The sequence below is a fragment of the Neovison vison genome, chromosome 9 (assembly GCF_020171115.1).
Source record: "Neovison vison isolate M4711 chromosome 9, ASM_NN_V1, whole genome shotgun sequence".
NCBI classification, from domain to species: domain Eukaryota; kingdom Metazoa; phylum Chordata; class Mammalia; order Carnivora; family Mustelidae; genus Neogale; species Neogale vison.
The window spans coordinates 96,557,264-96,579,398 of NC_058099.1; the positions used below are offsets into that span (position 1 = coordinate 96,557,264).

At 34.7% G+C, this 22,135-nt stretch overlaps 1 protein-coding gene across 1 annotated transcript in view; it reads left to right on the forward strand.

Annotated features, from left to right (window-relative positions):
* Nucleotides 1-22,135, forward strand: part of JAK2 (Janus kinase 2) — a 127,595-nt gene that overhangs the window by 92,749 nt on the left and 12,711 nt on the right. The window contains exons 11-21 of the mRNA XM_044265992.1: nucleotides 878-1,064; nucleotides 1,759-1,886; nucleotides 3,908-4,042; nucleotides 5,526-5,613; nucleotides 9,286-9,413; nucleotides 10,137-10,275; nucleotides 11,958-12,109; nucleotides 12,256-12,406; nucleotides 13,276-13,412; nucleotides 21,021-21,210; nucleotides 21,812-21,936. Of these exons, the coding sequence (XP_044121927.1) occupies nucleotides 878-1,064; nucleotides 1,759-1,886; nucleotides 3,908-4,042; nucleotides 5,526-5,613; nucleotides 9,286-9,413; nucleotides 10,137-10,275; nucleotides 11,958-12,109; nucleotides 12,256-12,406; nucleotides 13,276-13,412; nucleotides 21,021-21,210; nucleotides 21,812-21,936 (1,560 nt within the window). The remainder of the gene's footprint in view (nucleotides 1-877; nucleotides 1,065-1,758; nucleotides 1,887-3,907; nucleotides 4,043-5,525; nucleotides 5,614-9,285; nucleotides 9,414-10,136; nucleotides 10,276-11,957; nucleotides 12,110-12,255; nucleotides 12,407-13,275; nucleotides 13,413-21,020; nucleotides 21,211-21,811; nucleotides 21,937-22,135) is intronic.

Consider the following 22,135-nt stretch of genomic DNA (forward strand, 5'->3'; position numbering starts at 1 on the left):
CAGACGCTTAACTGACTGAGCGACCCAGGTGCCCCACCCCAGCAAATACTTTTAGGGTAAAGAGGACTTAAGGTATTTTGTCCTTTTTTTTTTTTTTTTAATAAATGGGCCCATGGAGGTTGAATATGCTGGTAAGAAACTAAAAAAATAGATGAGGAAGTTCATTGTATAGTACATAAAACAGACATTGAAAAGCTGAAGAATATTAAAATCACCATATGAGAGGTAGCTGTGTAGATACAGTAGTGGCACAATGAATGGGTCATCACCTCTGCTTGTGAGGGGCGGTGAGGGTCGTTAAGGAGGACTGCACAGAAAAGAAGATACTTGAACTGGCTGTTAAGAAATGTCTAAAAGTCCACTCAGAAGGAGAGGATGTATATTCATAGGTAAAGAGATAGCATGTACATTTATCACGGCATGAAAAAGCATGGCATTTGCTTGAAATTTTTGAATTCACTTAGTGTAGCTAGAGCATAGGTTGTATGTCGGCACTGGTAGATGGGGAAGTTGGAGATGGCATCAGAAGCCCGCTCATGGAAGGCCTTATGATGTAAAATAGTTTTAGATTTTATCTTGTAAATGACCAAAAACTGTTAAGGATAGTATTATTATTGTTAATTACCTTTGCTTTCTTACTTGCTTTTTGAGAAAATCGACCGTTAAGCCATTTATTGGAGGGGTACGTGATTATCATCAGATTCCTTTTTGAGGACCAGGCACTCCTATCACCTAGACCAGTACTACATTAAGATTCAGAGTTCAAATGTCTAAATGTTCTGTTGGCTGTTTTTGTGATAACATTTTTGTCACAATAATTACTGTTTTGACCATGGTAATTTTGCCTTCTGTTTCTTTTATAATTAAACTTATATAGCGAGAAAATGCCATTGAATATAAGCACTGTTTGATTACAAAGAATGAGAATGGAGAATACAACCTCAGTGGGACCAAGAAGAACTTCAGTAACCTTAAAGATCTTTTGAATTGCTACCAGATGGAAACTGTTCGCTCAGACAGTATAATTTTCCAGTTTACTAAATGTTGTCCCCCAAAGTTGAAAGGTAAAATAATTTTCTTGTTAGTTTTAAAATACTTGTCATGGATTGTGTGTATGATAGGAGGCATCTTCAGTATTGCTTTCAAAGGAAATAGAAAAGAAGCTGCTTGAAAAACAGAATTTTGTCTCATTGTCCTGTATGAGCATCCTCAGATAGGATTGTTCAGTTTGATTTAGGTTGTCTAGACATGACCCGAAATGCTATAATTCTGAAATGGCATTTAAGAAATGGTACTGCATGGTATAAAATCCATCACCCTACTTACTGAACTGTGAAAGACTTCACTACCAGATGCTCCTATGTTTTTCTAAGTAAAACCTTCATACTCTTTTAGAATTTTAATTTCTATGCTTTTAAAATAAAGATGGTAAGATTGGAAATCCTTGAAGTAACAGATTTATTAAAAATTATTATTAAATTATTCATGAAAAATTGTATTAGTTGAGGGAATCATTATAATTTTGAAAGTTTGAAATAACTCCTTAAAATATATCAAAGTTCAGTGAGTAAATTCCTAAAATAAATATCTGTTTATTAAAAAAATTAACAAGTTGTTAAGTGTTTTTTATATATAGAACACATTTTATTTTCTTCTTTGGAGCAGTTTATATCCTCAATGTATTTTGATTATATACATTTTTTTCATTGCTTCTTTTCTTCTGGTGTTTGTTTGTTTGTTTGTTTGTTTTGGTAACAGATAAATCAAACCTTCTAGTCTTCAGAACCAGTGGCATTTCTGATGTTCCCATATCACCAACATTACAGAGGCATAATAATGTGAACCAAATGGTGTTTCACAAAATCAGAAATGAAGATTTGATGTTTGTAAGTCATTAGGTGCTAATTATTATCTTTTTGTCCTTTTAAAACAACTGTTTTTTTAACTTCCTATCCCATATTACATTCATGGGACATTTGGAATTATTTCCGTTAAATTCAAAAATTTATTGCAGTTTAAATATTTTTATTTCTTGTGCAAATGTGATACCAAACTTGAGTTAGAAATTAGCTAAACTAATTATTTTAAGAAAGGAATTTTATTCTCTTTTTAAGAATTTAAAAATATTCCTTTGTGAATCTTAATTTAAAAATTAAAAAGCTTCGTCTACAGAAGACCTGTGTCTTAATTCTCAGGTTCTCAAGAAAGTAAGGGAAATGCAAGGGATTAAAAATAGTTAAGGAACTGAAGACAGAGTATACTTAGAGCTGATGTTTGGGCTGCAGAACATGTTAGGGGGTGGGGATTAGTTTCACTAATCAAGGGAATTAAGATCTAAAAGCAACACAGAGAAGCACCAAGCCTTAAGACCTACATAAGACCAGGAGTTAAAAGTGAGACCATCTCTGAATAAAGCCAGGACCCTCAAGTAAATACATCCTCATGGATTATGAAAAATTCACCCACTAGAAAAAGAAAAAAGGAGCGTTGTCTGCTTTAGCTGGGCTCTTAGGAAAAAAGTGTCTTCTGAGAATTTGTAACCATAAGCTTTTCAGTTTAGATTTCTTTATACCATCTGCATAATCTGAGAAACCCTAAACCAATAAATTAAAATAAAAAGAAGTATTCTCCTAGTAGTATCCTGTGATGCTTGGAAGAAGCAAATACAAAATCTTTTTGAACGAACTTACTCTTGACCTTTGCCATCCAGGATCCCCTCAAATAAACTACTCTAAACACGAGTGTTTAGTCAAAAATTTTAAAACATACACGGAAATAACTAAGGATTAAGCAAGAGTCAGCAGACCAACAAACATCAAAATAACTTCCAATAACTTCATATAACAGACTTTTCAGATTGACATAATAAAATACATGTACATGTTTAAAGAAACAAATGGAGTTAAAAACATGGAAAAGAATCAAGACATTATCAAAAAGACCAGAATGATTTGGAGAAAGGAAAGTATAGAAATGAAAAAATATGCTCATTGACATTAAAACAAAACAGACAAGTTAGAAAGCAGATTACTCATGACTGAAGGGAGAATTAGTGAATTACAAAATAGACCTGAAAATTATTCAGTTAACAGCAGATAGGGAGGAAGAAATGGGAATTATGAAAGAGAGCTTCAGGGACAAGGAGAGGGAAAATGAGAAAGACCAACTCATGTCTGAGTCCCGTAAAGAAACAGTAGATAGAATTATACAGAATTATAAAGATAGGGATCCCCGTGTGTGTAACAGCAAACAAAGAGTTGCTACATGACCTAATGTCACAAAACTAGTAACAGTAGAGCTTCAGTTTGTACAGGGGCGGCCCTATTTTAGCGCTCAGGCTTTCAACAATTGTTTTGTAAGGACGTGCAAGAAGTTCTAGTAATAGTAGTAATGACCAACCCTTATCGAGCATTTACTATATGTCATGGACTGTACTCAGTGCTTTCATGTGTTCTTTCATTTATTGTTCATAATAACACTATGGAAAAACGATTCTTCCCATTCCTCAGAGGAGGAGACCAGGATAGCTGCAGCCCAGAGAGATACATTAGCCTGTTCGAGGTCACACAGCTAGGAAGTGGTGATGAGGAACAATCCACCTTCTGCCTCCATAGACCATACTGTACTGCCTTCTCAGTTACGAGAGGCAGACAGAAGTATTCGTATGTAAGTGTAGGTAAACACTGCCACTGTGAAAATAAAGTGATAATTATAGCTAATTTCAGGAGGTTTAAGAACATGGTAGAACCAAAATGTACTTTATTCATTAATCCTTCTGTTCTGTCTTTTATTACAGAATACAATTAGTATTTGCTCATGGATTTTTAAAAGCTCTTGTCATTAAACATGTTTCCTAATTCCTACATCTTTCTTCATTCTTTTTTTTTTCCCCTTTTTTCTTTTGAAGAATGAAAGCCTTGGCCAAGGCACTTTTACAAAAATTTTTAAAGGTATAAGGAGAGAAGTAGGAGATTATGGTCAACTGCATGAAACAGAAGTTCTTTTAAAAGTTCTGGATAAAGCTCACAGAAACTATTCCGAGGTATGTATATTCTTTGTGTAGCTTATGTAGTTTCTGATATTTAAACATACACTCTCATATTGACAGAACACATTCATGCATGGATCTCTTCAAAACTGTAATTTTTTTTTTAAAGATTTTATTTAGTTGACAGAGAGAAAGAGATCACAAGTAGGCAGAGAGGCAGACAGAGAGAGAGGGGAGGAAGCAGGCTTCTTGCAGATCAGAGAGCCCGACTTGGGGCTCGATCCCAGGACCCCGGGATCATGACCTGAGCTGAAGGCAGAGGCTTTAACCCACTGAGCCACCCAGGCGCCCCTGTAATTTTTGAAATTATATTATTTTAAGGACCTTTCTGAGGATGCTTTCTGGGGGAGGCTATAGGAAATTATAGAATTTTTTTTTAAGATTATATTTATTTGTCAGAGAATGAGTGAGCACAAGTGGGGGAGCAGCAGGCAGAGGGAGAAGCAGGCTCCCCACTGAGCAGGGAGCCCCATGCCATGTGAGACTCAGTCCCAGGACCCTGGGATCATGACCTGAGCCGAAGGCAGAAGCTTAATTGACTGAGCCACCAAGGCTTCCCTAGAATTTTTTTGATAATAACTTATTTCCAAATTAATTACTCTTAACATTGTATTATGGGTATTAGTACATCTCTGCATTTATTAAGGCAGGAGCTTTCAAACTTGGCTCTCCAATGTTTTATGGGTCCCACAGATTTCCTTCACAGCTTATTTTTTAAAATTTTTGACAGGCACTGTACTAAGAGACACTCTAGGTGAAATATTGATGGCTCTGGACATCATCCAGAGATGCTAGCCAGCAGAAAGCCAGTCGTTAGTTGCCAGGATCCTTAACATAGCAGGGCATCAAAAACATGACATACAAACACTTAGGACACTTAAAATGTCTTAAATGATATTAGTGGAAGGTGACATGAAACATCTGAGTGAGTGTTTTTCTAATCCAGAATACCACAGTGTTGGTGATTTCGATCTTCCTCAACTGTCCCAGAAGTTCTAGTCAAAGGTTGGTTGAGTTAGAGTGATAGTCATACCATGCTGGTCTCCTGACATAATTGTCATATTTTATCTGCACAGAGAACATTCTTAATCCCTTGGGAATTTATTTGAAGCTCTCATCCATATACTTGAGCCCCTTATCACTGTCTCTGGTGTCTGCCTCTGTGCTCTCTCCCAGGTGCTGGGGGTCCAAGGCTGTTGATCTCGCAGCATTTATGTGGCCCTGTGCCACTACTGCATGCTCTCTCTTTGCTATTTCTTATTCCAGGCTTACTCGGGGGTTTCCTCAGAATGAACTCTAGCATGGAGATTGATAGCAGTCGGAGGTCCATATACGGGAACCAACACAGCCTTATCTGTAGTCCTGCTGGGAATAGGAGAGAGTGCATTTCTCATACAGCAGACAGTATCTTTCTGACCTTTGAATATTTATAGACAAAATAATTCTTTTGCACTTTTCGTGTTTTTCTTTTCCTTAGTCTTTCTTTGAAGCAGCAAGCATGATGAGCCAGCTTTCTCACAAGCATCTAGTTTTAAATTATGGAGTGTGTGTCTGTGGGGAGGAGAGTAAGTAAAACTACAGACTTCCTTATGGTAATGTTATGCCTTCTCAGAGCATCTATTTTTGTTTATAGAGAAAATTTAATTTCAGGATCATAACTAAGTATCACTATAAACCATAATTTAAGAGGAGTTAAATATTGTTGAAATCAAAAGCTGTTCAGTTATGTCTTCTAAAAAAGGAAACCATTTAGTGAAATTAAAATGCAGTAGGCAGATAACACACCTTATGTTAAAATGCCCAAATAGTAGAGTATTAGAGTAAACAAATGTCTTACAACCTTCCCTGGTAACCATAGCAATATGAATTATGGCTGGTTTGGTATCACTGGAATAACTGGCTATTTCAGTACAAGTTTCTTTGGAATTATTGAAAAAAACATAAAAATAAATGATAGACTGAATTTTTAATGGAACTGACTAAAATGATTGGATATTCAGTATATTCTATGTCTAAATTTAGACTGTTTGTAAAAACTCATGAACTTTATATTCAGAAAATTGTTTATGTAATTCTCCATTTTCCTTCATAATGTAGATTATTATATGTGCTGCTGAAGCGAGCACCATAATGTAGATTAAATGTGCATCCATATTTATGCAATATTTCTTCATATATCTTTGAAAACTGATAATCATTTCAAAAGCAGTGATTTTCAAATCTGTTCTGTGGAGATATTTCAGTTTTCTCGGGGTTGATGAAGTGAAAGTAAATTTAACCAATAGTCATGGAGACTTCTGCTGACTTATTCCCAGCTAGAGTAGTTCTGTATTTATTTTTTTTATTGATTGATATTTCTTATAATTTTCCATTTAAAGGAAGAAAAAAAAATTTTTTTAAAAGTTTGAAAACAGTGTTTTAGAACAAGTAATTCCACTTCTTATGCTTGCTTTTAGGTTTATTTCATTGATTCTGTGATGTACTTTTTTCACATTTAAAAATACCTAAAATTGGGAAGTGTGATATAGTCGGTGGCATGTCATAATTCAATTATGTTTTTCTTTTATGATACATAAAATAATGAGACTTACAACAATCAGTTGTATCTGTAAAATAGATCTTAAATGCCACATACATAAAAAAGTTTTATTAAGCTTTTGTTCATTGTAACTCTTAGATATTTATGGTTTTTTTTTCTTTTCTTTCTTTTTTTGACACTTGCCATAAATTTATCTGTGGTCAGTTCTTAATTATTAGTATATGGATTGTTCTCTAAATTAACCTTGGGCAGCAAAGCATTCATTAAATTTGTTTTAGTTACCCAATAAGGTCCAAAGTTACTAACTTTTGTCACTAACAACAAAGTTGTTACATACCAAGTGAGAAGTAATTTTAATATTAGACCAAGGAAAATCACAATTTGAGGTAAGATCATGCTTTTTATTTTTATTTTTATTTTTATCTGGGGGAAGGAGGGGCCAAGGGAGAAAGGGACAGGCAATCCCAAACAGGCTCCACGCCTAGCACAGAGCCCAACTCTGGGCTCAACACAGGGCTCAATCATACAACCCTGAGGTCATGACCTGAGCTAAAATCGAGTCAGAGGCTTGACCAGCTGAGCCACCCCGTGCCCCAAGATCGTGCACTTTAGTTCATTTTTTTTTAAAGATTTTATCTATTTATATGATAGAGAGAAAGAGCACATAAGCAGGATGAGGGGCAAAGGGAGAAGGAGAAGCAGACTCCCCGCTGGGTGGGGAGCCTGGTGCAGGACTTGATCCCTTGACTCTGAGGTCATGACTGGAGACCAAAGCAGATGCTTAAATGACTGAGCAACCCAGGTGCCCCAAGATCATTCATTTTAAAACAAATGTGAGTCTGGTGGTGGGTATTACGGAGGACACGTATTGCATGGAGCACTGGGTGTGGTACATAAACAATGAATTCTATAACACTGGAAATAAAAAAATAAATTAATTAAAAAACAAACAAAAAAACAAATGTGAAACATAGGCATGGTGACGTATAGGCACTTAACTTACTGGGCCAGGAATTAACATGGATTACAATGTGAAAGTCTGTCAGAATTTCTTTAAAGATATATTGTGATGCCGTGGTTAAACTTTTTGCTTGAAATTTTTTGTTTTTTTATTTTAATTTCCATTTTTATAATTAAAAAACCTGAATCTTTTTTTCTCATTTATATAACTTACTGTTTATTAAGCATTAGAAACAGTAAAATAATCTCAATCAATTTAGATTTGAAATTGAGAACCTGAGCTTATTGCATTACAAATTAGTACTAGATGACTATAAATAAACCCTACCCCCAGTTTAATTATTAAATAACATGTCTTAATGTAGAAACAGTCTTGGCTCTCAGAAACTTGGTCAGTACTAACAGGGCTGGGGATTTTTATCTGTTTTAAAAGGCAGTGAGGACTTTTTAGAAGCAAAACATATCTTAATAGTGTATTTAAAATACACTTCTAAAGATAAAGCAGTACAAAACTAATTTTTGCTTTTTGGCAGCATAAATTAAAAGGATGAATAGAGTTCAAACAAATTCTCCTTAATGCCTGCAAAAATAGACATTGTTGTAAATTTTTATGTGTAGAAGAAGAATCTCAGGAAGTTTTGGTGTCTAAATAAAGTAGTCCTCTTTGTCTGCAGCATATTGTTCTTTTTTTTTTTAAAGATTTTATTTATTTATTAGACAGACAGAGATCACAAGTAGCCAGAGAGGCAGGCAGAGAGAGAGGAAGGGAAGCAGACTCCGTGCCGAGCAGAGAGCCCGATGTGGGGCTTGATCCCAGGACCCCGGGATCATGACTTGAGCAGAAGGCAGAGGCTTTAACCCATTGAGCCACCCAGGCGCCTGCAGCATATTCTTCTAAGACCCCCAATGGATGCCTGAAGCTGAGGATAGTACCCAACCTTATATACACTAAGTTTTTTCCTATACATATATACCTGTGATAAAGCTGAGTTTTTACATTAGGCACAATTAAGAGATGACAACAATAAGTAATAATAAAATAGAACAGTTATAGAAGTCTACTGTAATAAAAGTTGATGTGGTTTCTCTCTCTCAAAATATCGTATTTGTACTATACTCACACTTCTTGGTCTTGTAATGATGTGAGATGATAAAATGCCTGTGTGCTGAGATGAAATGAGGTGAAGGACATGGTTGGGCAATATGACACAGCATTAGGTTATTACCTTCTAAGAGTAAGTTGGAAAGAGGATCATCTACTTCTGAACCTGTTGACTACGAGTAGCTGAAACCGTGGAGAGCAAAACCACGGATAAGCAGGGGAAACTACCGTAGTTTCATTGGTGAGAAATTTTCATTTGTTTTAAAAAAAGCAGCTATAACTTAGTACTACTACGTAGAGGTATGCTGGAGTAATATATATATGTAAATATAAAAATATATAGTAACATAATAATGACAGTATATAACATATTATATGTTATAGATAATTATATATGTAATTGTATATAATATTGTATATATGTAATTGTTTAGATTTCGCCATCTTGCTGTTGTGAATAAATTAAACCCCAAAATACAATGGTATATAGTTGTTAAGCTTTCTTTAATGAATTTTGCATAATTTAATCTCTTTACCTGTAATACCCACATATAATTGTATATTTCTAAATTTTAAAATTATATATATTTTTATCATAAGTGTACTTGAGCCTTTTATGTTTATATTTTAATGCAGATATTCTGGTTCAAGAGTTTGTAAAATTTGGATCATTAGATACATATCTGAAAAAGAATAAAAATTCTATAAATATATTATGGAAACTTGAAGTGGCTAAACAGTTGGCATGGGCCATGCATTTTCTAGTAAGTAATAATAGTCTATCAAAACTTACTGTTCTGTCTTATGAAGCAATGTACAAAGGTTCTTGACTCAGGACCAAGAAATATATTAAATAAATGCTGAGTCATTTAAAATAGATAAGAGATTATTTTAAGCATATATTTATTTATATAAAATCATGTTTTTGGAAGAGTATTGTCATTTTATCAATCTCTTAACATTGCTGATGAACAATTTGTGTCACTTGGGTTTAGAGAATTTAAAATATGCAGAAAAATATGCAGAAACCTGTTGTGCTAGTTATGGATTGCAGAAAATCCCCACAGAAAATGCCTTCTTAGGGTATTTGTGGGCAATTGGACATTATATCCTGTGAGAAAGCGGTGTTGCCATAGAAGCAGAATGGTGGTCAGACTCCTCAGAGTGCACCTGTGTTTGGCCGCTGAACAGAAACAATATTTACTTACTTTTTAGAAAGGCATACTGTTTAAAATCTCAGGTTTAGAAAGTGAAGTGGCACTGAGTAGTTTTAATATATTCTTTTCATTATGGGTGTAGACTGTTGTGTCATTTGAAAAGTAAAACAGAAAGCACAGCACTGCTGTAAACCTTTATTTCAAAGCATGCTTCCAAAGAAATGTTTACTAATTAATACTGTCCTATTTTTTTCTTTGAATCCATGTTGGGACAAGTTTTCAAATATTTGTAGATTGATATTTGAATGTCTGTGCATTTAACTTTAATAGGAAGAAAAAGCACTTGTTCATGGGAATGTGTGTGCCAAAAATATTCTGCTTATCAGAGAAGAAGACAGGAAGACAGGAAATCCTCCTTTCATCAAACTTAGTGATCCTGGCATTAGTATTACAGTTTTGCCAAAGGACAGTAAGTTCTACAGGAAACACATTTAACTTTTTATTTTTTAACTTTTTTTAATTTGAATGTGGTTGACCCACAACATTACATTAGTTTCAGGTGTACAACAACTAGTGATCCCACATCTTTACTTGGAGAGTAGTACAAAAAGCATGTTGTTGATTTTTTTCTCAAGCTCTGTTATTGACATGTTCTTGATTAATCAGAAAACTTAGCCACCATTTTTAGCAATCCAAATTAAGTTATAGTTACATCCTAGTCTCTCTCCATTTCTTCTTTCTTATAAGCATGTTATTATGGACTGCAAGATGATTTTTTAAAACAGTTTTAATCCCTACTTGAATGGAAGTTCAGATTTTATCTGTTTTTTAATGTGACGTTTTCTAATACATTCTTTGAGCCACAAGTAAATTATGTAAATTTTTCTTTCTTCAGTCACTAAGTAAAAATTTGAGATCTTATTTAATTATCCAGCTAATTCTGAATTCTAAAACTTGGAAAACATCTTTCTTTTGTGTTTGTTAGCCTTCTATTTAACACTAGTAAAGTAAAAAGTTCAGTCACATAGTTGAAAGTTTTTTTGGTACTAATAATGGTATAATTATATCTCATTATCTTAGTTAATTTCTCTAATTGCATGTTCTAGACATGGACTCTAAATTGATAAACTTCTATGCATTGATGTATCCTATTGAACCAACAGTATTGAAACTTGATAGCTTATCTGACGGTGAAGACAGATAATACAGCAGAAAATGTTGTAGGATCTTAAAACATATATTCAGGAAAATTTTACTCTTTGGAGTGGAAATGAAGAAGGAGAAAATTTATTCATGTTGTTAAAGAGAAAGGAACCTGTACTCTTTAATCTCTTAATTATACAGCAAAAATATTCATATTGCTTTGGCAAAATATATGAAAAGATACAACAGATTATCCTTCATTCTTGTATATTATTTTATTTGCTTTATCTATGCATCCATGCCAGACTACCGGAAGGTGAATTTAAAATTGCTCCCTCCTTCCTTGAATAGCGTTTTTCTGATGGGGTCAAAGACCGTAGCAACTTTATGGGGAAATTCCCTGATCTTAGTAGAAACTACCTGTATCAGTTCTGTATTCATAGTATCTTGGTATAATTCAGTCATTCATCTGTCTGTTGGTCCTTCTTTTCTCATGTACAAGTTAGAATTGCTACTGCTGTTTAGTCATTAGAACAGCTCAGAATGATGTTAGCATTACCTTTACTACTTAGGCATTGTAAAGAAATTAAAAAAAAAAAAATCCAAAGGCAGTTTAGGACAAATTTTATGGAAAAAATTTGGGGTAGAGAGAGTAGGACACGAGTTGAGACATGGTGACTTAATGGAAGGAAGTTTAGTTGGTCCAGGATCTGTTGTGTAAGATCCTAATTCTCTCCGTGCTACTAACAAATTTTGTGACTTTGGGCAAATTATTTAGTCTTTATGGGTCTCAGTTTTATCATTATTTAATCTGAGATATTAAATTCAGTGCTCTCCAAGGTCCCTTCCAGCTCCTAAGTGTATACACCTGCTTGTAGAGGCACATAACACACAACCCCAAACAAAAAAGACCTGATTATTCAAATGAGTTTGAAAATTATCTGCATATAAAAGAATTATTTACTTGTGGGAACTATTTTACCATACTTTGTTCCTGTCATTTAAAAGTTCTTCAGGAGAGAATACCATGGGTACCACCTGAATGCATTGAAAATCCTAAAAATCTAAATTTGGCAACAGACAAATGGAGTTTTGGTACCACTTTGTGGGAAATCTGCAGTGGAGGAGATAAACCTCTGAGTGCTTTGGATTCTCAAAGAGTAAGTTTGTATTAACTGTGACGTAAGAATTACTCTGTGATCCTTGATTTTCATTCATGTGACTTGGTATCTTTCTACCCTGTCATTAAAGAAGAAGCTTGATATCACATTCTACAATTTATTCTTATCTGGTTCTTTAATTATAGAAGCTACAGTTTTATGAAGATAGGCACCAGCTTCCTGCACCAAAGTGGACAGAATTAGCAAATCTTATTAATAATTGTATGGATTATGAACCAGATTTCAGACCTTCTTTCCGAGCCATCATAAGAGATCTTAATAGTTTGTTTACTCCAGGTACGTATTGATGGAATAGTGTTACTGAAATTCCAGCTATCTTTCTATCTTTATTGTATTTAACAAATCTTTACTAATTTTGTAATCTCTTGCAGGAAATTCCTTGATGTCTTTTTTCTTCAAGTTTTTATTTTAATTTCAGTTAGTTAACATACAGTGTTCTTTTAGTTTCAGGTATACAGTATAGTGTCTTTTAGATCTTCTTAGTTTCTTATGTTCGTATGACTTTTCCTATTTTATACATATTCTACTCCTCTTTGTTAAAACAGTCTCCCCATTTTTAATGGAGAGTTCTTCCTCAAAAAACCCATTTTAGTTTACTAATTAATTAACTAATTAATTACCAATTAATGAATACTGTACTCCAGGAGTCTGTTTGGCTTATTTGACTTTTTAAAATCAATTTTTAAACGGCTCGTATACTTTATAATTGAGTGGTTTTCTAAACATGAAGTAGGTTTGCTTTTGTTTATCCAGTCCTGTAAAATATATAGCTGAATGTACATTATAAACATTATACATTATAAAATGTAAATATAAAATTTATATGTCTGACCCATAGGTATTTCCTATTCCAATACTACTTGCCATTCTCATCAAAAAAGTCAAAATAATATTATAAATACCAAACTGTCTATATTGGAAATTATTTATCCTTTGCAAAAGTCTTTTTTAAAAGTCTGTTAGGTTATGGGTAATAAAAAAAGACTGTCATTAATATAGCTTAAACTATTAGAGTTGTCCTCTGTCAATTTGTATGTAGTATTTCTGACTCATTCTGATTATTTTGGTTAGCTTGAATATATATCATTTTAACTCAAAAAATGTAATTTGCCAGCTTATGGTAGCAATATACTTTATTTCTCCAGATTATGAACTATTAACAGAAAATGACATGTTACCAAATATGAGAATAGGTGCCCTAGGGTTTTCTGGTGCTTTTGAAGACCGAGACCCTACACAATTTGAAGAGAGACACTTGAAATTTCTACAGCAACTTGGAAAGGTAAGATGTCAGAAGCTTTTTAAATAGCATATAATCCTAGAACATTTTATTTAGAAAATAAAGGCTTTAGGGACACCTGGGTGGCTCAGTCGATTAAGTATCCAACTCTAGATCTCAGCTCAGATCTTGATCTCAGGGTCAGTAGTTCAAGTCCTGCACTGGGGCCCAGCATGGAGCCTACTTAAAAAAAAGAAAGAAAAGGAAAGGAAAGAAAAAGTCTTTAGAGATTCTCTAAGATTCACTTTACACAAAATTTAGGAGTGTTTATAAGAAAAAAAGGTTTAGTCCTCAGTTGTTGGAGAAATGCTGTGTTAAATAAAGAGCTCTTTTTACTGACAAACCTTTTAGAATCTTTAACGTGTAATGTGCATTGAACATCTGTAAATGGATAATAATTATGCAGTATTTTCTCCTATTGATTTGATTTTGGGACTCTTTCATGGTAGAGGTGCTTTAGTTACACAATAAAGAAAGGGATCATTAAACTTTTCTACCAATCTCCTTTTTTAGTCATCTCAGGGTGAAATAATTACTCTCATTGTCCAGAGTCTAGATGTTGACTGGACTGTGTTTGTTAACAAGACAGAGTCTCTTACCTGCTAAAATTCACAGTCATGCCTAGCCTATGTATTTTAAGTAAGACCAGGAAAAGCTTAGTTCTTAACAAGTCCAGTTAAAGTGGTAAGCTTTCTTTCTTCTCTTAAGCTTGTTAGTGTAGACTTCTGTATCTTGTTGTGGCTTACAAACTGGAAAGAGAAAATCCAGGCATTTGGGGTATATTAGTTATCTATTTCTATGTAACAAATTACACTAAAACTTAACAGCCAAAACCAAACATTTCCTGTCACCTAGTTTAGGAATTAGAAATTTGGGAGCAATTTAACTGGGTGGTTTTGGCTCAGGGTTTCTCGCAAGACTGCAGTCAAGTTGTCTTCCAGACTTTGCCATCTCATCTGAAGACTTGACTTGGGGAAGATTTACTTCCACTCACATGGCTATTGACAGGCCTCCAAATATCTGCTTCCCATCTTACTTACGGGGGCCTTTCTGCAGGGCTGTCTCACAGCATGGCAGCTAAAGCAGACACCTCAGGTGGGAGCCATGGTTTTTTTATAATCTAATCTCAGGAGTAGTATCTCACCACTTTTGCCATATTCTGTTCATTATAAGTAAGGCGATAAAGTCAGCCCACAGTTAAGGGGAAGGGATTATAAAGGAGCATGAGTGTCAAAGTTAGAGAACATTGGAAGGTATCTTCGGGCCTGCCAACCACACTGTGCATCTTGGCCATAAGTCTATGTTGAGAGCATCACTTTTTTATTCGTATACAGTGTGTCTAAAACTTATTAAACCTTTTTGTCTTTTATTCCCTGACCTTCCACCCCCAAAATTTATCTGTTGACATCTTAGAAAGTAATCTTTAGAACAGTTTTGGAAGTGATCCTTTCAACTTAAGAATAGTATCTTCATTTCACAATGAGAAAAATTAAGGTCCAAAGAGGTTAAGTAACTTGTCTGTGATCAAATAGCTAGATAGTAGCAGATGTGAGATCAGATCCTTCCTCTGTTCCTACTCCTGTGCTATCTCTGCTATCTCACTTATGTATTTGTTTTTATTTGTGCGGGTACACTTCAGTTGCATTATCTTCTGTTACCTTTTGGCACAAGTCTTAGTATATGAAGAGATAAAGAAAATAATTATTTTATTTCCATCAGGGGCTAGATTTCAAAATTGTTTATGGAAAAGGCAGAAATTCATGTAACATGACTTATTCATGGGTTTATTGTTGAATAAATCTTGATTTATTGTTAATTAATGCAGATATTTTCATGACCAGAAACACTCATCATTAGACTAGTAACCATAGTCACTAGTCATCACAAAATCACGAAAACCTTAAAATTATTTTCTGTTATTCTGAACAAGCCATTTAATTTCTGTCATCCTTAGATCTGGCCTTACTGTGTATTATATATCCTAGAGATCTTTTTTGGTAGACTCTACAGAAAGTTCTAGAAAATAAAATTCAACTTACCTGAAGTAAAGGGAACAATCTAAAGTGAAATTTCATTATCTTCAGTTGATTTTTTAATAAGCATCTTAATTCTTATACTTTTATATTTTCCCAGCTATTAATATGAACATGAGTATATGAACATTTGTTTGATTAAGACCATTTTCTAGGGGAAAAAAAAAGGACATTTCAGATTCCAACATCCAAAGTGGATTCCTTCACTTCAGGAGTCAGACTTTTTAAACCAGCGGACGAACATTAAAGGGCAGTCTAGAAATAAGACATCTTTGAGAGGATCTGAATTACTTCTAGATTTTTGGGTTTCTCCCCTGAAATGATGTGGCTTTTATGTATAAATGCTGAGTTCTTATAAAATGTGAGGTGCTCTGCTGGTCATTGTGGATATGGGATATAGTAATTGCCTTAGGAGAGTTTACAGAGGAGGTGGATCGCAACTAATAATTAGAGAACAGTGTGATAAGTACATACTGTATTTAAATTTCATACTGATCACAATTTCTAAAATTTTCATATTATGTGAATTGGTAGAAATGTCAATACTGTAATTTCATGTATATTTATGAACTATTCAAATATTGAGGTATTGCATAATTTTCTAATTACAAGTTGCTTTTACATGTAAAATTCTACTAACATAGTCCTTATTTTGTTTTTGTTTTTTTTTTTTTTTTTCCCAATTTATTTATTTTCAGAAAAACAGTATTCATTATTTTTTCACCACACCCAGTGCTCCATGCAAGCTGTGCCCTCTATAATACCCACCACCTGGTACCCCAACCTCCCACCCCCCTTATTTTGGTTATTTTAAGAATTTTTTAAAAAGAGGGTGCAACACTGTGGTGTTATTCAGTAATCAGTAATCTGGATAATTAAAATTATCCAGAAAGTATTCCTAAGTTAAACAGTTCCACAATAAATTGTAGTCTACTTATTTATACAAGAATATTATTAAATTATTTTCAGGAGTATCAGAGGCATTATTGGGGTATGCTTCTTTTTTTAGAGAATTCCTTATTCTTCATAATTACCCCTTTATTCTTTATTAAATGTTAATGTGCTTTCTCATAGACTGGAGTGGTATCTCATTGTTGTTTTGAGTTGTATTTCCCTGATGCCTAGTGATGTTGAGCATTCTTTGAAACATAATTCTAAAAGTGAATATACTATATTTACAAAATAAATAAATAAATAAATAAATAAAAAATATATATACTATATTTACAACATTCTGCATTATTGCAGCTTTGACTTATTTCCTTTTGCTTTTCAACATTTTTAGTTTTTTACATAGTTCTTTGGATTTAACATTATTTTAAAAATAATGTAAATCATGGAGACTTTCAGGATGGCATTTTTTTTTTTATTTTGTTTATTTATTTGATAGAGAGAGAGAGAGAGCACAGGCAGAGCAGCAGAGGGAAAGGGAGAAGCAGGTTTCTCACTGAGCAAGGAACCCAATATGGCCTTGATCTCAGGAGCCTGGGATCATGACCTGAGCCAAAGACAGTCACTTAACCAGCTAAGCCACCCAGGCGCCCCAAAGGATGGCATTTTCAAAATATATTTCTCACTAGTTCCGTTTGTAGAAAATGAAGGGGAAATAGTATGATCTTTAGTTAGTGGTACCTATTTTAATATGGCTATTTCCTAGCTGCATTTAATACTGTAATATTAATTTCATCTTCACTTATTTGAAAAAATTGATATGTTCATGGACTGTCTAGCTATTTGTATTGCCTTATTGAATCTAAATCCAAAATGCCATCCCTACAAAAGTGCCCGTGTGTCCCCTTTTCGTTTTATAAAAACACAGCTCTTGGTATACTGTGTTTCTTTATTCTTTTCAATTAGCAGCATGGCAAAAATATTCAAAGGAGGGATTTGTACTTAAAATTATTTCTGTATTAAAAAAATACAACAGAAATAACAAGTTATTTTAATTTAATACTCATAAAGGGAGCTAAGAAAATATTGCAAAACCTTTCTTCTGCTACTTGAATTCTAAAGTGAGTAATTTTGTAATCTTACTTTATACTTGTGCCCTCATATACTTATATTCTTTACTCTTCACCTCAGTTAAAACATAATTTTTTAAAAAATCCTCTTTATTCCCTATTCCTCCATGGTCCAGATCTGGGGCACACAGATCTGGACCTTGCTGCTACTACTTTTCAAACATCAGACTATCAGGTATCATTTTTAGTCCCATGTGAATATGGTTATTATTCCCTCCTCATCATTGGCCAGCATCTTGGTTGATGCTCCACATTCCTTGAGTACTTTTGGTATACACTATTTTCATTTTCACCTTGCCTCTGCCATTATTTTGGGCACCAATTCAATACCCTTTTTAAATTCCTCAACCTCTCTACCTCAGATCTGTGTCTCTGCTGAATGAGTGCACTTTGAATTCTGTAATCCCTTATAGTAATTTTCTTACAGAATATCAGACCCTGAAATCTCCCTTTCTGAGTATAACTTTGTATCTTTAGTTTCTCCCCAACACAAATCCTTCCTTGATATCTCTGTTATTGCCAGTGTCTTTGACCCTTTCTTCTTCCTGAAGCCTGTTAGCTACCATCTAGATTCAGCTCTCCTTTTCTACACTAGGTAAACCTCCTGGTAGTCCATTTAAACTCTGTTTCTACTAGTATTCATGGTTCTGTCACCTTCCCTCCCTTGATGATCTGTTTTACTTTTCCTGTTGTTTCCTTGTATAGGAACAATAAAATTCTCAATTACTTTTTTCCAGTGTTCATCTCTCAAACACTGTGAGAACAAGTCAGATATAAATGTTTATTGTCTCCATCGCAAATTGATTTCCAACATTGGCTGGTACTTAGGACTCTTTTATTGGTAGTTCTTTTATTCTCCCTGATTTGATTTCTCCTGTGGTGCCCATTCCAAACATTTTCATTCCCTTCTGGTTTCCTGTCCTTAATCTATTTCTTTACTCTCAGTGTTTGCTTTTATCTTCTTCCAAAAGAAAATAGAGGCATTCCAAATTAAAATGGTGAGATTGATTTCTGACTATCAATGTGACAAAGATTTAGAAAACTTACAGTGTTTAGTGTTGTCAGGAATATGATAAAATTGACATTTTTTCCACTGCTATTAGAACTTAAATCAGTGTCCCTTTTAAGAGAAATTCTGCTGCAGCAGGTATCAGGGGCCTTTGAAATGTCTGTATCCTTTGAACTACTAATTTTGCTTATAAGAAGAGTATCCTTATTAGAGATATACACAGGTATTTATGAATATCATTGAAATGATATGAATTCATTTTTAAAACTTCTCTTAACTATATATATTTCTATTTTCAATTTAAAAAATCAATACATTCATAATATACAGTAATTAAAAATCACATTTTCAAGAAATACACAGTGGCATTGGAAAATAAATTTTATGAGCATATTGTTAAGTAGGGGGAAAGAATATAAAACTCTGTTATTTCCTGCCTGTGTTTTTAAAAATGTATTTTAGAATAATTTCTTAGTAAGGCAATATGAAATAGGTATTTATTATCCTCCATTTTAAGGTGGGGTAGCTGGTATTACAGAGAGAAGTGACTTGCCCAAGGTCCCAAAGAGAGTAAATGGTGGACAAGATTCTAGCCCCAGTCATCAGACTCCAGAGTCCCAGGTCTTATCCATTTTACTGTGTGGTCTTTGTAATAAGAGACTAATATATGGTCTAGTTTTTATTTTGTTGTGTTTTTTTTTTTTTAAGATCTTAATTAATTAATTAATTAATCATTGAAGATTTATTTATTTATTTATTTGACAGAGAGAGAGAGAGACCAAGCAGGCAGAGAGACAGGCAGAGAGAGAGAGAGGAGGAAGCAGGCTCCCCGCCAAGCAGAGAGCCCGATGCAGGACTTGATCTCAGGACCCTGAGATCACGACCTGAGCCGAAGGCAGAGGCTTAACCCACTGAGCCAGCCACCCAGGCGCCCTTAATTTATTTATTTGACAGAGAAAGCACACAAGCAAGGGGAGCTGCAAGCAGAGGGAGAGGGGAAAGCAGGCTCCCTGCTGAGCCGAGAACCTGATGCGGGGCTTGATCCCAGGATCCCAGGATCCCAGGATCATGACCTGAGCCAGAGGCAGATGCTTATCTGACTGAGCCACCCAAGAGCCCCTAGTTTTTGTTTTTGACTTTTACATATATAACTGGAAATATAGTCACTTAGCATCTTGTAGCTCAAGGACTACATTGTTTTATTGTAGAAAAGCAGTAATGCCATAATATACTAATTGGATTAATGCAAAAAACTAATACTTAATTTTAAATGTTATGTATCAACCTACCAATTCTATCTAGACAGTAAGTCTTAAATAAAGAGAGTTGATTTTGTTAAGGATTGACCTTTAAAAATTTTTGGAAACATCCTGATAGGCTAAAAATATCTTCTTCTTCTTCATTTTTTTTTTTTAAGATTTCGTTTATTTATTGAGAGAAGGAGTGGGGAGGGCCCAGAGGGAGAGTGAAAGGGAGAAGTGGATCCATCCCAGGACCTGAGATTGTGGCCTGAGCCGAAGGCAGACGCTTAACTCACTGAGCTGCCCAGGTGCCCTAAAATTTCTCCTTTCCTTGAGCAGATAAATCAACCTTGTACTAGTCTGCTCAGGTTGCCATAACAAAATACCATCGCTGGGGGCTTGGAACAACAATTTCTTGCAGTTCTGGAGGCTGAAAGCCTAAGATTAAGGTGCTGGCAGGGTTTAGTTTCTAGTGAGGTTTCTCTTCTTGGCTTCCATATGACTGCCTTCTTGGCTGTGTCTTCACATGGCAGAGAGATCTGGTGTCTTTCCTCTTTTTATAAAGGCACCAGCCTCACCTTTATGATCTCATTTAACATCATGTATTCACTGGCCTTGTCTTCAAATATACTCTCTTGGGGGGTTAAGGTTTTCTCACAGGAATTTGGGGGGAACACAGACATTCAGTCCTTAATAGACCCTTCCTCGTTCCATCCAGCTCATTGTCAGTGATATCAAAGGGTATATTGTGAAGCAGCAAAGATCTCCATGGGAGTTAGTGATAGAGATTTAGGAATTCCCTGACGTGTCTCTTGGCTTATCTTTTTTTTTTTTTTAATTTTTAAAAAAATTTATATATTTGTCAGAGAGAGACAGAGAGCACAAGCAGGCAGAGGCAGAGATAGAGGCAGGCTCCCCACTGAGCAAGGAACCCAATGTGGGACTCGATCCCAGGACCCTGGGATCATGAACTGAGGCGAAGGTAGCGGCTTAACCGGCTGAGCCACCCAGGCGTCCCATCTCTTGGCTTATCTTAATAATTCATGTTCATGATTTGTTTAAATGCCTTTTTGAAGTTGTTTGTATTTCAGCCTGTAATTTCTTTGGAAGAAATTAAATTTATAGATTTACTGCCTACCTGTTGAAATATTATTTCCTTTTCTTATCCTAAAAGTTGCCTAATGTAAGCTTAGAAATACATCTGCTAATTCTAGCTACTGTATACTGAATTGTCTATATAATTTGAATTTATTCGTAATTTGTCTAGAAGACTTGAGGTCTCTATCCTACTGTGATATGTTGTTTAGGGTAATTTTGGCAGCGTGGAGATGTGCCGGTATGACCCCCTGCAGGACAACACTGGGGAGGTGGTGGCTGTGAAGAAGCTCCAGCACAGTACTGAGGAGCACCTGAGAGACTTTGAGAGGGAGATTGAAATCCTGAAATCCCTGCAGCATGACAACATTGTGAAGTACAAGGGAGTGTGCTACAGTGCTGGTATGTTGCCCATTGAAACCTAGTTTGAACTCAAGGTATGTCCTTGGCATCCTGGGTAATGGAAACATAAAATGTCTCAAGATCTGGACTTCTCCTCTGCCAGTGCCCAAGGAGAGAAGCGTTCATGTGACTCTAGATTGTGCCTGGATGTGCTGGGCTAGAACTACAGGAAGTCTTTGACTTCTTGGTTAATCCTTCTTTTCACTGAGGATGGTGGTTACCATGCTTGCTTAAGCTTACTGAGAAACTATCATTTTTAAATAAATTGTCTTTGCTCACTTTTTGTTTGAAAATATTTTTAAAATTAAATACTTTTTGTTCGGTACAGATAAGGAGAAAGGAAATTTTCTCATCAGCTTACCTGGGTTCGCATAATGGGTTACACAAGGTTAAACCATAACTATATTTTAAGCTTCTTTTTAAAACTTTTTGATTGAAAAAGCCTGTGTTCTTAACTACTACATCACTTAATTTATGATCAAGTTTTGTCATCTTAGAGTTTATATATATCTTTAAGTCATTTATGTATGTTTGTTTTCTAATATTTTATCAGTGAAATATGACACAGTAAAACATTGTGTTCTCATTTGTGTGTTAAAAGGTCGGCGTAATCTAAGATTAATTATGGAATATTTACCATATGGAAGTTTACGAGACTATCTCCAAAAACATAAAGAACGGATAGATCATAAAAAACTTCTGCAGTATACATCTCAGATATGCAAGGTATATAATATCCTGGCTACTTGTTGTAAATAAAAAGAACATGCTGTTCTATGGACTCTGAAAAACAATCTGAGGGGTTTGAAGTGGCGGGGGCGTGGGAGGTTGGGGTACCAGGTGGTGGGTATTATAGAGGGCATGGCTTGCATGGAGCACTGGGTGTGGTGAAAAAATAATGAATAATGTTTTTCTGAAAATAAAT